Source organism: Melopsittacus undulatus, chromosome 1 (genome assembly GCF_012275295.1).
Source record: "Melopsittacus undulatus isolate bMelUnd1 chromosome 1, bMelUnd1.mat.Z, whole genome shotgun sequence".
Lineage (NCBI taxonomy): Eukaryota > Metazoa > Chordata > Aves > Psittaciformes > Psittaculidae > Melopsittacus > Melopsittacus undulatus.
The window spans coordinates 121,974,991-121,989,790 of NC_047527.1; the positions used below are offsets into that span (position 1 = coordinate 121,974,991).

The 14,800-nt window shown below is 35.5% G+C and overlaps 1 protein-coding gene across 1 annotated transcript in view; it reads left to right on the forward strand.

Annotated features, from left to right (window-relative positions):
* VPS50 (VPS50 subunit of EARP/GARPII complex) overlaps positions 1–14,800 on the forward strand; it is an 84,432-nt gene that overhangs the window by 40,617 nt on the left and 29,015 nt on the right. The window contains exons 17-20 of the mRNA XM_005152924.3: positions 2,102–2,192; positions 4,017–4,193; positions 8,864–8,982; positions 10,484–10,590. Of these exons, the coding sequence (XP_005152981.1) occupies positions 2,102–2,192; positions 4,017–4,193; positions 8,864–8,982; positions 10,484–10,590 (494 nt within the window). The remainder of the gene's footprint in view (positions 1–2,101; positions 2,193–4,016; positions 4,194–8,863; positions 8,983–10,483; positions 10,591–14,800) is intronic.

Sequence of the window (14,800 nt, forward strand, 5' to 3'; positions counted from 1 at the left end):
TAATAATTTGTGGTTTTATTAAAGTAATATTTATTGCAATCTTGTGAAAAGAAAAGGAAATATGTATTTATATGGTTCAGATTATGGGAAGATTTTAATGCATTTTGTGTATTTTATGCAGTGTGGTTATTGTAAAGATTAATTGGCTGATGTTTTTATCATCAGAAGGGAAAATACAAAACCCCTCTCTCCCAGCTATATCCCTTAGGCTGATTTGCATAAAAGCTTTAAGCATCTTGCATTTTCAGATCAAGCTAATGTGGCTCTCAGTTCCCCTGTGTATTTAATTGGGGCTGGTGGGGAGGGGGAAAGCTAGTGCTTTTAAAGATTCATTAATACATAAAAGCTACCTAGAGCGGAAATGCTCAGAGCCCAGGAGTAGTCAGTTCTTTGATTGTGTAATTTGACATGAGTCGCCATCCTGGAGGTATTTAAAAGACACACAGATGTTTCATTTAGGGACATGGTTTAGGGGTGGACTTGACAATGGTCAAGGTAATGGTTGGACTCTATGATCTTAAAGGTATTTTCCAGCCTAAACAATTCTGTGATTCAGTGTGTGGTGTTTTAGAGAACTGCTAACTTAGAGATAGCATTTGAAGGAACTGGTTATGTCATTCAGAAAGCATTGAGGAGAGTACAGTACTAGAGCATACATGAAGCCTTTTTTGGGTAAAAATTCATTACTTTGTACAATTAGAATGGGCTTTTTGCGGAGAACATCAATAGGCAATTTTTGGAATGCAGTTTACTTTTTGTGCTGGTGCATTTGTAAACAGGTGTGTCTGATCACCAAAGTTTTTTAAGAGAACGAATGAATGCGTCAGACCTTCTATGTGTGCCGCTTTCTAGACTTGTATGCTCGTGAAAATGAAGATCGTTTGTTCAAGTACTTTGTCAGACCCTTGAATTCAGCTTTGAAATGATAAAAAAATGGCACTCTCTGGCTTTTAAATACTTCATTTTCTAAAATTCTTTCTCTTCAGTCTTTCTCTAATCTTTAGTCTATATCAGTGATTTTCACAGCATTGCTATCTGTTGTTATTGTTGGCTTTATTGTGAAATCTGCAACTACATGTATTCAGTGCCTTGAAAATAACACTTGAGGTATGTTTGCATTTAACTGGTAAATTTTAATAAACAGCAAACTGTGGTCATAATTCAACACAATACTCATCTCTTTGATGCAAGAAGATTTTAGTTGCAGTGCTGATTGTAGTTTGTTATTAAAATAGGGGTATTTCTAGACTATTTTACTGCCTAATTGGAAACCCAGTGCATAATTTAGACTGCTACTTATTAAGCAATAAAATATACCATATATTAAGAAAAAAAGATACAACAATATGACCTCAATAAGCACTCATTGCTGTCTTTACCTATGAGTTCCTGCTTATATGCAAAACAATTTTCTTTATTAAAGGTATTTCTGTTTATGTCTGAAAGGTGGCTTTTCTAATAAAAACATAACAGAAACCATGGAGAGATGCAATAGCTTGATTATGGTTCTCTGATATCTTTTCTATATTAGCACCAAGGTAAAGTTAAGCTATAAAGAATAATATAGCTTAGGAGATTAATAGCCATTTAACTTCCTTCTTCTCTGAAAAGTTGAGATGTCTGTAGAACATCAGTTCTTTTTACTTCCCTTTGCTACCTGTTGACTTCAGTGTGTTTGAAAAGAAGCATGTGTCTTGAGTGGGCTCACAGAAGCTTTTGTACTGTTAACAGGGTGTTTATATATGTTATATTGTTTTCTACAGTATTCACTGAAGAAAAAAAGTCCAGTATTACTGCATAAAATCATAGATGTTCCTCTATATTCTTAAACTGTTTGACAAAAAAGTTTGTTTCCAAATTTTGGAGATTGGCATTCTTAGAGAATTTCTCCAGAGGTGTCATAAAATATACCCTGTATTAGTAGCCACAGATTTTAGGTGGTCTGTCAGTTGAAAGAATGAGTTAAATACCTGTTTTCAAGTATGACTTGTTATACAGAACATCTTCTTTGAAGGTGTTTTTCACGGAATAAGTTAAATAATTGTCTACTTCCTTTATTACTCTTGCTGTCAATTAAGAGTGTTAATTTGTTGTATTTCAGAACCCGTCTTGAAGAATTAAGAATGTTTTTGGAGAATGAGACCTGGGAACTTTGTCCTGTTAAATCAAGCTTTAGTATTCTGCAACTTCATGTACGTTCTATGAATAACACAAAAATTATTAATAGCTAAGAGTCTGGGTGTTCTGAGAAGTAGTAAGATCCATGAACCCCTGTGCAAATGTTTTTAACAGCTGCCAAAACTGCCTATATTTCACTTCACGGTGTTGGAAACTTAAGATTCAAATGGCATAGTTTCAGGCAGGTATAAATTTACAGAAGATGCTGGAGTTGTAAGCATAATGTTACCCTTTATTTTTCATGTTTTAATGTGCTGTTATTATGTCAGTTTTCCATTTCTGAATTATTTATCTGAGCGTAAGATGCAAAAAGATGAATACCTAAAACTAGTCACAAATGCTCACTAGCTTGTACCAATTTTGGCATCTGTTTCTGGAAACATGAGTCACACTGGCTCATTTGGAAAGGAAAAAAAAGTTAATTCTCCTGTGGTGAAGTGCAACTGAAAGCAAGTTATTTGTGTGTTCACCTGCTGTTGTAAACTGATTTTTGTGAAGTTTAGCACATGGTGGGTGAATTCCACTTGTTTTGCCAAATGAAATGTGGGTGCCTATGATTGAATCTATCACTAAAGTGCAAAGATGGGTATAGCTGAGCAATCTCAAGCAAAAGATAACTTACAGCTTCTGTAGAGTTAATTGAAAAAGTAAGAGGCTACCAGGGCAGTAATAATAAGGAGGGAAAAGGAAGGAGGACCTTTAGTAGCATCCAGAATCAAAAGAAATAATATTTTTAATATATAAATGTGATTATAAATCCATCCACGTGGCTGGTCTCTTCTCCCAGGTGACAAGTGATGGGACAAGAGGTAGCAGCCTCAAGCTGTGCCAGGGAAGGCTTAGACTGCATAAAAGGAAACAATTCTTCACTGAAGGGGTGATCAGGTGTTAGGCTGCCCAGGAAAGTGGTGGAATCACTGTCCCTGGAAGTGTTCAAAGTCTGTGTAGAAAAGGCCCTCAATGGTGTGGTTTAGTGATGGTCTTGGCAGTGCTGAGGTAATGGTTGGACTTGATAATCTTAAACGTTTTTTCTAACCTAGTTGATTCTATGATTCTATACATACTGTTCAAGGGACAGGAGCAGCAGAAAATGGCGGAAAGCAATACTCATTTAAACAAACAGAAAGCTACACTGCAGCCCTTTTAGCTCTATACATTTTGATTTTTAAACCTTTAGATAAATGATAGCATACATTTTGCCATTTATGAAGATCAATAGCTAGAGTTTAATAGATAAAAATGGTACCTCAACTGAGAGAAGTCAAGGTTTTTAGAAAAAAAGGTATCTAAAATCATACCTTACGTGTTCAGTCTGTATATTTTCAAGTCCCTCTGCACTTACCCAGTCATCACTAACTTCATGAGCAATGGGTTTGAGAAATAATATATTTTGAAAAGAACTTTGTAAAACTAAAATATTTGGAAAACAAATTCAGCTTTAGTAAATTACAAGGTAACTTGTGTAAAGAATACGTTTTTGAATAGAATTTAAGTCTTGTTTTATATCCTAATTTTTGTGAAATAAAACCCCACTTAATTGGGGTTTTCACCTTGTTTTAGACAGTGAATACATTCAGATGCAGGAGATATATTGCATGTGATAGCCAAAACCTGCTAAAATTAGAAAGGTGAGCGGCGTAAGGTTGCCAGTTTCAAGGTTAACTTGAGCCAGCATGAAAAGCATGTTTAAATATACAGGAAGCTTTGGATGAAAGTTTTCCTGTCACAGTAGTTGCTCACAAATTTGTTTTTATGCTCTGATTTTATGGAACTGGAGTAATAAAAATACTACAACTGTCTTGTTGGTGATTAAAATTGTACTTTATTTCTGTTAATAGGAATTTAAGTTCATGGAGCAGTCACGTTCCCCATCTGTGTCACCTAGCAAACAGCCTGCTTCAGCAATTTCAACAGCAGTAACGTTATTTGAGCAGTACTGTAACGGAGGAAACCCATTTGAAATTCAGGCTGACAGCAAGGATGATGAGACGGAAGATGTCTTAGCTTCCAATGGGGTATGAAGTGTTTCAGGAAAAAAAACAAACCAAAACCAGAAAAGCAAATCTTGCACTCAGTAAATGATAAATTTTGTGTGATGGCAAAATGCCTTAGGACAAGGATCAGTTAACTGTAATAATGTGCAAAATCGCAAGCCACTTTATTCCTGTAATTATGTAGGTTCTTTTGCTTTTAAAAATACCAGAAACCCAGGTTTCCTGTTCAAAGTGTAGTTTGTTTTGCAGTGGATCAGTATTCTTTTTGCACTGAAGTCAAGTGTTGCTAAAGGCTAATAAGGCAAGTTCCACTTATATCAGTATTCTTCCATGGGTTTAAGTTTGTGGAAGTGATTTTGTCATTTTAGGACTGCCTTTCTGGCTTAGGAGAGAATCATTGTGCGTTGCTCCTTCTGTTATATTTGTTTACACCTACATGATTTGCCATGGACTGATGTTTGTTAGGCAGTTTTTAATTGTAGTTTAAATGCTTAGGACCCTTTCTTTACAGTAGGATCTACTCACTTGCTTATGGTGTTGTCTGCTATAAAACTGAACAATTACTTTGTGTAAGTTTTTTTTTCTTTTTCTTTTTTTTTTAATTCAGACTTCCAGCCAAATCTAGCAGTGGTGAAATGTGTTTTAATGTAAAACACTGACCATTGTCTTAAATGCTACAGTAGCATATTATTGGTAAAGTTTTTGATGAATAATTCCTTTTGATTAATAATGTTTTTGTGGGCTTTCCTTTTGTGATAAGGTTGTTGAGGTTAGTTAACCCAGCCATCACACTAATGGCTTTCTGGTTTTCACCTTTGTTTTTCTTGCTTTCTCTGTGGAGCTTCAGTTGGGAAGCAGCTTGATTGATCGGTATCTCACACACCTGAGTGTGATGTGCAGTCTTCTTTCTACTGTGTCACTTGAAGGAAAAATACAGTTGATTGGCATAAAATATTGTTGCATTTTGCTTAAAGGAAGCTGCTGGAAAGCTGGTTTCCTGGTGATAGTTCTTCCCCTGTCAAGAGTATATGTCCTGCCTTTTTGTATCAGTAAACTGAGAAAAGTTCCATGATTGTTGCTGTTAGACTGATACACAGACTTCAAATAACCGTATTAAGCGAAGATGAATACACTTCAGGGCATACTGAAAACTGCAGAATTACATGGTATTTTGCAGAAACACACTCAGAAATGAAGCTTTTGGGGAATCTGAGCAACTGTTTGGTAGGTATGTGCTAAATGGTCCTTAATGAAATAAGGATTAATGATACTATCAATAGTACTTTTGAGGTTTTCAAAATTAAACTTCCCTCCACTTGATGAGTTAATTTCCATTTTTTTTTGTGTGCTTCTGAGTAGTTTTGCTTTTAAAAACATTTTTGTGAAGAAAAAAGGACTAGAAAATTTACTTAAATTTGGGTTTTTTTTTTCTTCTGAAGATTTGAGTCTGAAGCAAATAACAGATGTATAGAGCCATCATGACCCACACTGTGAATGGAGAAATACATCTCAAAAACTGCAGGATATTTCTTGCCACCATTTGCATATAGAATAATTAGGAAGGTGTGAAATTATTTTCCAAAGATTATATTATTTGGAGCTGCTCAGACTGGATAATATTTCAAGAATAAAAAAGAATGATTGTTGAAACATGATTTCAATCTCCACTGATTCCTTGCAGGTCACTGCTTGCAAATGAATGCATACCCTGTCCTCACATTTTTGTTCAGTGACATGTAGGCAGTATACTCACACGTGTAGAAGGCTAGAATTGTCTTCCATTTCTTACTGTAGATATGTTGAAGAATTTTTATCTTCACACTCATATGGTATATGAAAATTTTGCACACAAGTTAAACAGAGCTGCTTCATTCTTTCCAGTTATAACATTTTCCCCTTCAGAATCTGTTTCTCAAGTAGAATTTAAATGACACAAAGCTCTGCACTAAACTTTTGATTCTATATCTGTGAAACGATTTGATGAAACAATTAAGTAGCAAATGCTGGTGTGCATGTTGGAGATGCTGTTTAGTTGGCTTTAGTCAGCCCAAAGTGTCTCACTGCTGCCAAGCAGGCTGATATTAGTAATACCCTTTTGAAGTGAGGCACAGGGTAGGTTAATTGACTTGTCAGTGTTGTACAGGACGCCTAACCTGCCTGGTATTAGAACCAGGGTTTCTTGTGACCAAGTGAATATAGTCTCCAGGTAACCATGCTACCTTTCCTTTTCACATTTTTCATCTCCTCCCTCTGTTACTGGCTGGTCCACACCTGGAAAGAACTCTTATTTGAAAAAAAGAAAGAAAAAAAAAAGTCACACATTTGGTTGTCCTTTACTTAGAAATAACTTCCTTAGGTAACTGGGGATAAACTTTCTACAGAGGTTTTATGTTTCACATTCTTGACTGACCAGTTAAGGTGGAGGCACATTCTAACACTTGAAAATATGTCAGATGGAGTTTGCAAAATTTTGTTTCCAGCGACTGCAGACATGTTTCCAGATATTTCAGGAAATAGCATATAAGCGGGATATAAGCAGTTGATTTTTCTGTCATATGGTCTGTAAGATGGTAAGAACTGTCAGGATTTCTTTTGAAAATTTTGAAGTCTTTTTAACTGCTTAGTTGTTGCAGTTCTGGACAACTGAAAACAGTCCTCAGGATCCAGTCACCTCTGCTCTGTATCTTGAGCTTCAGTGAGATGCTTTGTGTCTCTTTTCTGTAGCTCCCTGAAATATCTTTGTTGCAATACAGTTAACTTAGTTTGGTAACACTTTCCAACTCTGATGAATCTTACCACTGGCCTATGGGTTTGTTTGGGCCAATTGCCTGAACATCTTGTGAACTGATTATCACTGCAAGGTATCTGAATACCTTTTAGCGCTGTGAAATTTTACTGCAGACTGTGCATATTTAAAGGGATTTATAAGGTCTCTTCAGGTTGAGGTTATGGTTTAATAGTTGTGAATTACTTAGTGCATACTTCAAAATGCAGATATTTTAATCTCATTAAATAACTTTTCAAGCTCATTTTTTTTTCAACATTTGGTTGAGGGGACTTAATAAGGTATTTTTCCATGTAAAAAAAAATTCTCAAAACATTTTATCTATGATGTTAAGACAGCTGATGTCAACCGTCATATTCTTATGTCAAAAAGCATTGTAATTAACAATTTGTAGTCAATTCCTCTTTTTACTATCACTGGAATTTAATTGAATTGGCATGTCATTTATTATATATTAATGCATAATAATTAGTGGTAGTTCTCCTTGCTACTCTTCCAGCCAAGTTAGTTAAACTATAACTTTCTTTGTTCTTAATCAAGCAGGAACTCAGCACATTTTTTAAGTAAATTGAGCTGCTTTCATTATAGCTTTCCTTTGTCTGAAATGTTCATGAGGCAGAAATTTTGCCTGTGAATACTTATGATCAGGACATTTCTTTTTAGTCTGCATTTCATACTACATTATTTTTTCCATCTGAGCTGTGTTTGCTTTGAATTTGTACTGTGGGCTTCTTGCTTTTCTAATATAGTGCTTTCATGGTGCTAGGCTTTAAAAGCCTCCATAACTTCGAGCTGGGCCAGGAATTGCCATGCATGACTGAAAAAATATATTTCTTAGTGTATTTTGGACAATTGAGAGACTGGGTTTTCTTCTCTGGAGAGCAGTCGTAACCTTTAAAACCCTGCCATCTCTTAAGAATCCTGAAACCAGACTATCTTTGTTGTATGTGTCATAATTGATTCCGTGGATAAAATGGTTTCAGAGCAGTAAATGCAGTAAGGTACTGTGATCTCTCTTGAAGTGTAAGTGTATTCTGGAGCCTGATGGATATGTTTAATGTTGTGTTAGCTGTGTAGGTGTTCAGGAAGAAGAATTGTTATTACAAAGTGTCAAGTATTTGTTTTCTTTTAATCTTTTAATTGGAGTGAAATAAGATTGCAAATTTCAGGTATTTAAAAAAAATAAGCATAATTTTACACTTTTAATATGTGTGGTTTCATAATTATAAAAAGCAATTATTATCTGTATTTGTGAATAGTATTTATCCATATAACTCACACCATAGTAATAATAATACATGTCTACCATGGAAATCTTGTATTATATATGCTGTAGGCTGTGTTACTCATTTTTTCCAGACATCACATGTTAGGCTTAAACCTTCCATCCTTCAACTGAAAATTATTCCCTTGCCATCTTTGGAAAGTAATTCAACAGTTGAAGAGTTTAAAAAAACATTAGAAATGCAGCTAAATGTTTACAGGCAGTAGTTGTTTGTTACTACTTGAGTGAACTTCTTATTTTCAAAAGATGGAATTAGCATTAGATGTTCCTCAGTATAAGAAAGCTTGTCTTAAGGCAGGTATACATGGTTAATTTGTCTACACATTCGTTTTTCATAGGGTTTTTCTGGAATAATTTGTGGCTGTTGTGACAAATGAAGCAAATGGTGAATGAGGTTTTCTTCCATTGAAGAGGAATTGTTTCACTGATAATTAGATAAATATTTAAAGTATCAGGATCTTGTGCCTTTAGTTAGATAAAGGATTGTGTACATTTAAAAATAAAACCAAGAACCAGCACACAGAAATAATTACAAGCAAGACCCAAAGATTAATGGTTTATGTTGCCAATGTGTCTCATATTGAAAATAATGAAAATAATTTTTTTTTTTTTTGCTAACAGTATGAATCAGATGAACAAGAAAAAAGTGCATATCAAGAGTATGATAGCGACAGTGATGTACCTGAAGAGTTGAAAAGAGATTATGTAGATGAGCAGACGGGAGATGCCCCTGTGAAAAGGTAAGTAGACTGTAAGTCTTTGGCCTCATTTACATGCTTTTCACCTCAGTACTTTAATTAGTTCAATTTCTGTTTAATCTATAACCTGTGACAATGGAATAATAATCAAATGATCTTTATGCTACCTGCACAGTTAGAAAGGCTTAGCACTTAGATCTCCGGAATGGGGAGGAATATTAAACTGCTCATCATTATTGCAGAAAGAAACTTTGGAAAGCAGGATTTTGAAGGAGGATAAAAGGCTCTGTGAAGCAGGCAGTGCAAAACTGATTAGCAAGAATTAGAAGGTAACTGAAGGTTCTTCTACAGCTGCTGTTGCATATACATGTAATTTTGTTGTGTCAAAAGCAGTTGTTTGCAGACAAATAGGTTTGAGGCTTGGGCTTCTGCTTTTCAGTGCAACAGTAAACTTTTACAAATTAAAAAAAAAATCTACAGCTGGATGGCAGTCATTAGGAATTTAAAATTATTTTCTTCTTTAAGAATATTCACACACATACATATATATGCATAAATATACGTATTCTATTTTGATTAATATGTGCGTATATATATACATATTTTTTTTCTATGTAGTCATATAAACAAAAGCCAAATATGTAGGCTTTAAAAGAATCTATATGTGGCGCTTTCTAACTAGCCAAGATAGACAAATTTCTGTCTAGGGCACTGTACTACTTAGGTATCCATTCAGATTTTGTGAAGAAGACTGACATCATCTCTATTTAGAGGATTACAAGAGAACTAGAAAGCTGTCACTTGGGTCAAAGCAGGGGAATGTTTTTTTTTACAAAATAGCTCTTTTGGATAAAATGTGTTAGCATGGTTTCATAAGGTACATTACACAGACTGCTTCGTTTCAAAGAAGTGATGGGGATATCAATAAAAAAACTTATTAGAAACTATCACAGTCATTGTGCTTTGTGCTGTGAAATTGAACCATTCTGAATTTTTAGAAGAATATAGTTTTGAGGTATGGTAGCTGGCATAGGTTTCTCGTAGAGAATCATAGAATATCTCAAATTAGAAGGATCCATAATGATCATAGATTCCAACTCCCTGCTTCTTGCAAGACTGCAATTTATGAAAAATTAAATGCTTTTTAAGTTTCATCTTCCTCAAAATCGTTTCCATTTCCAGATAGCCTTTTTTTAAGCTGTAGCTTACTGGGCTACCCCTGTTTTGTTGTGGCTTGCGTTTTTTCATTTCCTTTACTTCCTAAGCTGCCAACTTGAGTCAGAGGAGTTAAAATGAGTTACTGAGGCCAGCCAGAGGGATGCAGAACCTAGGCCTTGGACTACAACTCAGAAACATTTCTCTAGCACAATTTTATGTAAGTTAGGCCAGGCTTCTCTCTTTAAATGTTAGAATAAACTGCACTGGAAGACATCTTGTTATGAGAAAGAAGGGGGGAGGAAGGGTATCTTTTCTACTAAATTTGAATGTCATTGAATATAATAGGGAGTGACATTTGATGTATTTTGTTTTCTTTTCTTTAAAGTGTTTCTCGAGAAACTCTGAGGAGCAGAAAGAGGTCAGATTATAACCTCAATAAAGTGAATGCACCTATCCTAACAAACACTACGCTGAATGTAATAAGGCTTGTGGGTACGTAGAACAATTGTAGGTTTGGGGTTTTTTTTGGTGATTTTTATTTTAATACAAATGTATGAATTATAGCAATTCTGTTAAATGAATTTTAAGGCTTTTAAAAACAGACCTATTTGGGCTCTGTTTCCACTCTCTGAAAATGTTAATAAAATAGAAATTAAATGCTAAACCAAAGTATTGTTTAATTAAATAGAGAATTTGGTTATATCTTGTGAGTTATTTTTACTTTGAAAATTAATTTGCATGCATTTGATTTTAACCAGTACTGGTGGTTTATTTGTCTAAAATATTGAATGTATAAACCCAGTAGAGATTGAAAGGAAATAGATTAATGGTTTATGTTGCCCATGTGTCTTATATGTCTTGGTGGATTAAATGTTTGATTTTAAAGTAATATAGTTACAAAAGTAATAACTTAAACGTTGGGGTATTTTTCACTTTTGTTACTCAAATTCCCACACCCAGAATATCTATCTTTACTACTTGGAGAAAGCTAAAAAAAAAAAAAAACCTGCCCTCCCATACTGGTAATTTCAGTAACTGGAATACATTCCAGTAATTCCCTGAGAATTTAGGGAATCTCTATCCTTGGAGGTGGTAAGGATGTGACTGGACAAGCCGCTGAGCAACATTATGCCCTGAGATATGCTCTGAGCAGCAGGCTGCAATACACGACCTCTGGAGGCACTTTCTAGCTGAAAGTTTTCTATGAAAACAGTCACTTCCAATTCTAGGTCTAACAACATTTTATTATCTAGATAATTGTGCAATAGCAATTTTTCTGCTATTGACTTTCATTTTATTTATAGAGAATGGGAAGTAACTACCTAAATTTATCAAATTAGGCAGAATAAACAGGAATTCTGTATGTGATATATTCACAAAGTTTGTTTTTAATGTTTATACGCTTGGAAATGATTGTGGCACTTCAGAGTAAGCTGTTTTTAAAAGGGACTGCACTGATACTTGGTTAGTACCTTTTGCTGTCTTAGAGTGCAGCATATAAATCAGAAATTAATTTTCTAAACCTTTATTCCATCTTTTTCTCACTCTTGGAGCATCTACAATACAAACCTGAAATAAGAATTGAGGTTATTCTGTCATAATTTTTCTGGTACTGATCTGTGAGTTAGGTTGGAAAGATTTGTTTCTAGTATAAGGTTTTCCTCTAAGAAAATTTAGGATTAAATCTAGAAATCACACATTGCACTTTGATGCTGTCCTGGTTTCAGCTGTAACAGTTATTTTTCTTCCTAGTAACTGCTACAGTGCTGTATTTCAGCTTCAGCCTGAGAACAATGCTGGTAATGCACCAGTGTTTCAGTTGCTGCTAAGTAATGCTTACCTTGATCAAGAAACTTTCAGTCTGTCATGCTCTGCCAGTGAGTAGGGGCAGAAGGAGCCAGGAGGGAGCAGAAACATAGAAAATACCTGACCTGAACTAGCCAAAGGGGTATTCCATACCACAGCACATCATGACCAGTATATAAACTGGTGGAAGTTACCCAGAAGGACAAATGGCTGCTCAGGTCATGCTGGGTATCAATGAACAGGTGGTGAGCAATTGTGTCGTGCATCACTTATGTTTTCTGATCTTTCATTTTCTTATTGATATTCTTTCTATTATCACTATACTTTACTTTTTATAATTGTAGCTACTAGACTGTTCTTAACTCAGCCCATGGGGTTTACATTCTTCTGATTCTCCTCCCCATCCCACCAGAGAGGTGGGAAAGGGAGGGGTGAGTGAATAGCTGAGTGGTTCTGAGTTACTGGCTGGGTCTAAACCACAACAGATACAACCTTTTCAGTCTTCCCCCAGCCTCTGCCTCTGCGCCCCTGTGCCTTAATACAGTGTACAAGTGGTGGAGCTATAGTCCTAGTTCTCCAGTTCTACATAAGGAGTCTTTAAATTTGTGGATTCTTGCCATAACACCTAAATTAAACATTATTTTCAAAGTTTATATATGTGCTTTTTTTCCCTGCCTGGAATAACATCTAATTTTCATTTTCTCTGCTGTTGGGAGATGTTTTATATTGTTTCTATAGTGACCAATAGTAGCACTTGTTTGCACCACTCTAATAGGAATTCTGTTCCAGAAGTCTTACCAACTTAATGGTTAAAAAAAAAAAAAGAAATTATCCACCGATTTTCTCCCTGCTCAATCTTAGACTAAAATGAACTTTTAAGTTTAACAGACTGTCTTGTTCTTGCTGCATACTACTCTGCTGTTTTTAAAGCAATCTTGTTTCTTCTCCGTCTTTGATTTGCTAAACAAAATGTACCAGGCTTTTTAGTATCCTCTGTATTTATCTGCCAGAAGCTTAAGTCCCCTGCTTTCTTACCAGTTCTTTTTCTGCTCTTCTTATAGACTTAACCAAAATCATGTGCAGTACTTTGGATGAGATCTCACTGCATTGTATCACTGTTATATCACAGCATCCTGGTCACAAGCTGCCTCCCTTTTGCACTTCTTTAGATTTTTCACAGGCTTTTTGTACTGGCAGTTCAGTCCATCTGTAATGAGCATGTACAGCCAGCAGGTCCTCCACTTTTCCAGTTTTTTCCAGGGGATGAGCTGCTACTTTATAGTCGAAAGATGCATGGTTTTAATTAATCGGTCTCTAAATGCATGGCTTGAAATTTTGTACTACTGAATTTCATCCAATTTTTATTATAGCAGTCATCAAGGACCTCCAGCCCCTTTTGTATATTAATACTTTCACTAAATCCCAGATAGGTGACATGTACTGTCTTTTCTCTAGAAAATCATCCAGGTTCCCTAGCGAGAATATGTATCTTAGTCAGGTTACAGTTCACTTCTGGGAGATCCATGATTTATCATAATTTTGCCTCTGTATTTCTGCTTCTGTCATTTCCATACTTTCTTCAAAACTTGATCTGAAGTTTTGTATTCTAAAAATTGAAGCAATGGATTTTTCCTCTTCTTCAATATGCTTTTATTTGCTGGTTTTCAGTCATAACTGTACAACCCATGTCTTGACCACTTACTGCACAGCCCATATCTTGACCACTTACTGCACATACATGTTACTACACTGATTACCAGACTGGTGGTTTCATAGCCATTTTTTGTTAAGTCCTGATTCCTTCACTCCTGTAACTTGTCTGTTTTAAGGTCTTTTCAGCTTATTCTCAGTGTGGCTGAAAGTGGCCAGTTCAGTTCTATGAGCCACCCTCTTTCCCTTTTCTGCACTTTTCTCACTTTCAGTATCATTGCCCGTAGTGAAAACTAAGGCAAAACATTAATTCTTGGGTTTTTTGCTATCTTGTTTGTCTACAGTTTCTGACCTGTCATATCCCCCCAGTTTGGTCTTCTGTAACTGGAAAACTGATTTTTACTGTCTTTGAAATTTAGTTTTGGCAAGATTTTTGGTATTTCTAGCTCTTAATGTAAATTCCTGAGCGAAGAGGGCTGTTTACACCTTTGTTCTTGTCCTAGTAATTCTTTGCTTCTAGTGTGTTTGCACTTTCTCATGTTTCTAATACACAATGACCTCACCTTACTTTTACCTTAATTTGTATCTCTTTTTGCAGAATACCAACTATTTGATACCATAAATGAAACAGGGTGTTTTACACTGTGTTTCTGTTAGACATAAACTGCATATTGCAGCTCTGCCACAGAAGCTGAAGATGCCTTCATCTCTCGTCATGAGTTTTGCCCTTAGCATAAAAATATGCCATTCACTTCTTCCAGGCAGCATCTCCAAGGGCATCAGATACATCTCTTTAATGGTTAGTGACTGTGGAAACAAGAAACAAATAAGATACCTCTATTTAGCCAGACTGGTTTTATTTTTTTTTCTCCCTTTTCTCTTAAATTGTCCCTATTAAATGTGAAGATAAGCATGTGGTTGCTTGACAGATTTGGCTGGGTGTGATGCTAGGTTGTGGGAGATCTAGGCATAATCCAATCCCCTAGATTTTCCCCCTTCAGACAGGAATGCTGTGGAGTGTGCCCATCTTTTGACAGAAGACTCTGCTAATGCTTTCAAAGTTTCCAGTTTGTCTTGCATTGTCTCAGATATTTGGCTAGGAAAATACCATGGTACTTAACACTAATTTCATGGAGTATAACTGAGATAGTTGTCTAGGATCCCTTTGCTATCACTGGAAAACTGTAGATAACTCCAGAAGATGATAGAGTTTATTGGTCGTCCTGGATATCTGCCTGCGTGTCAT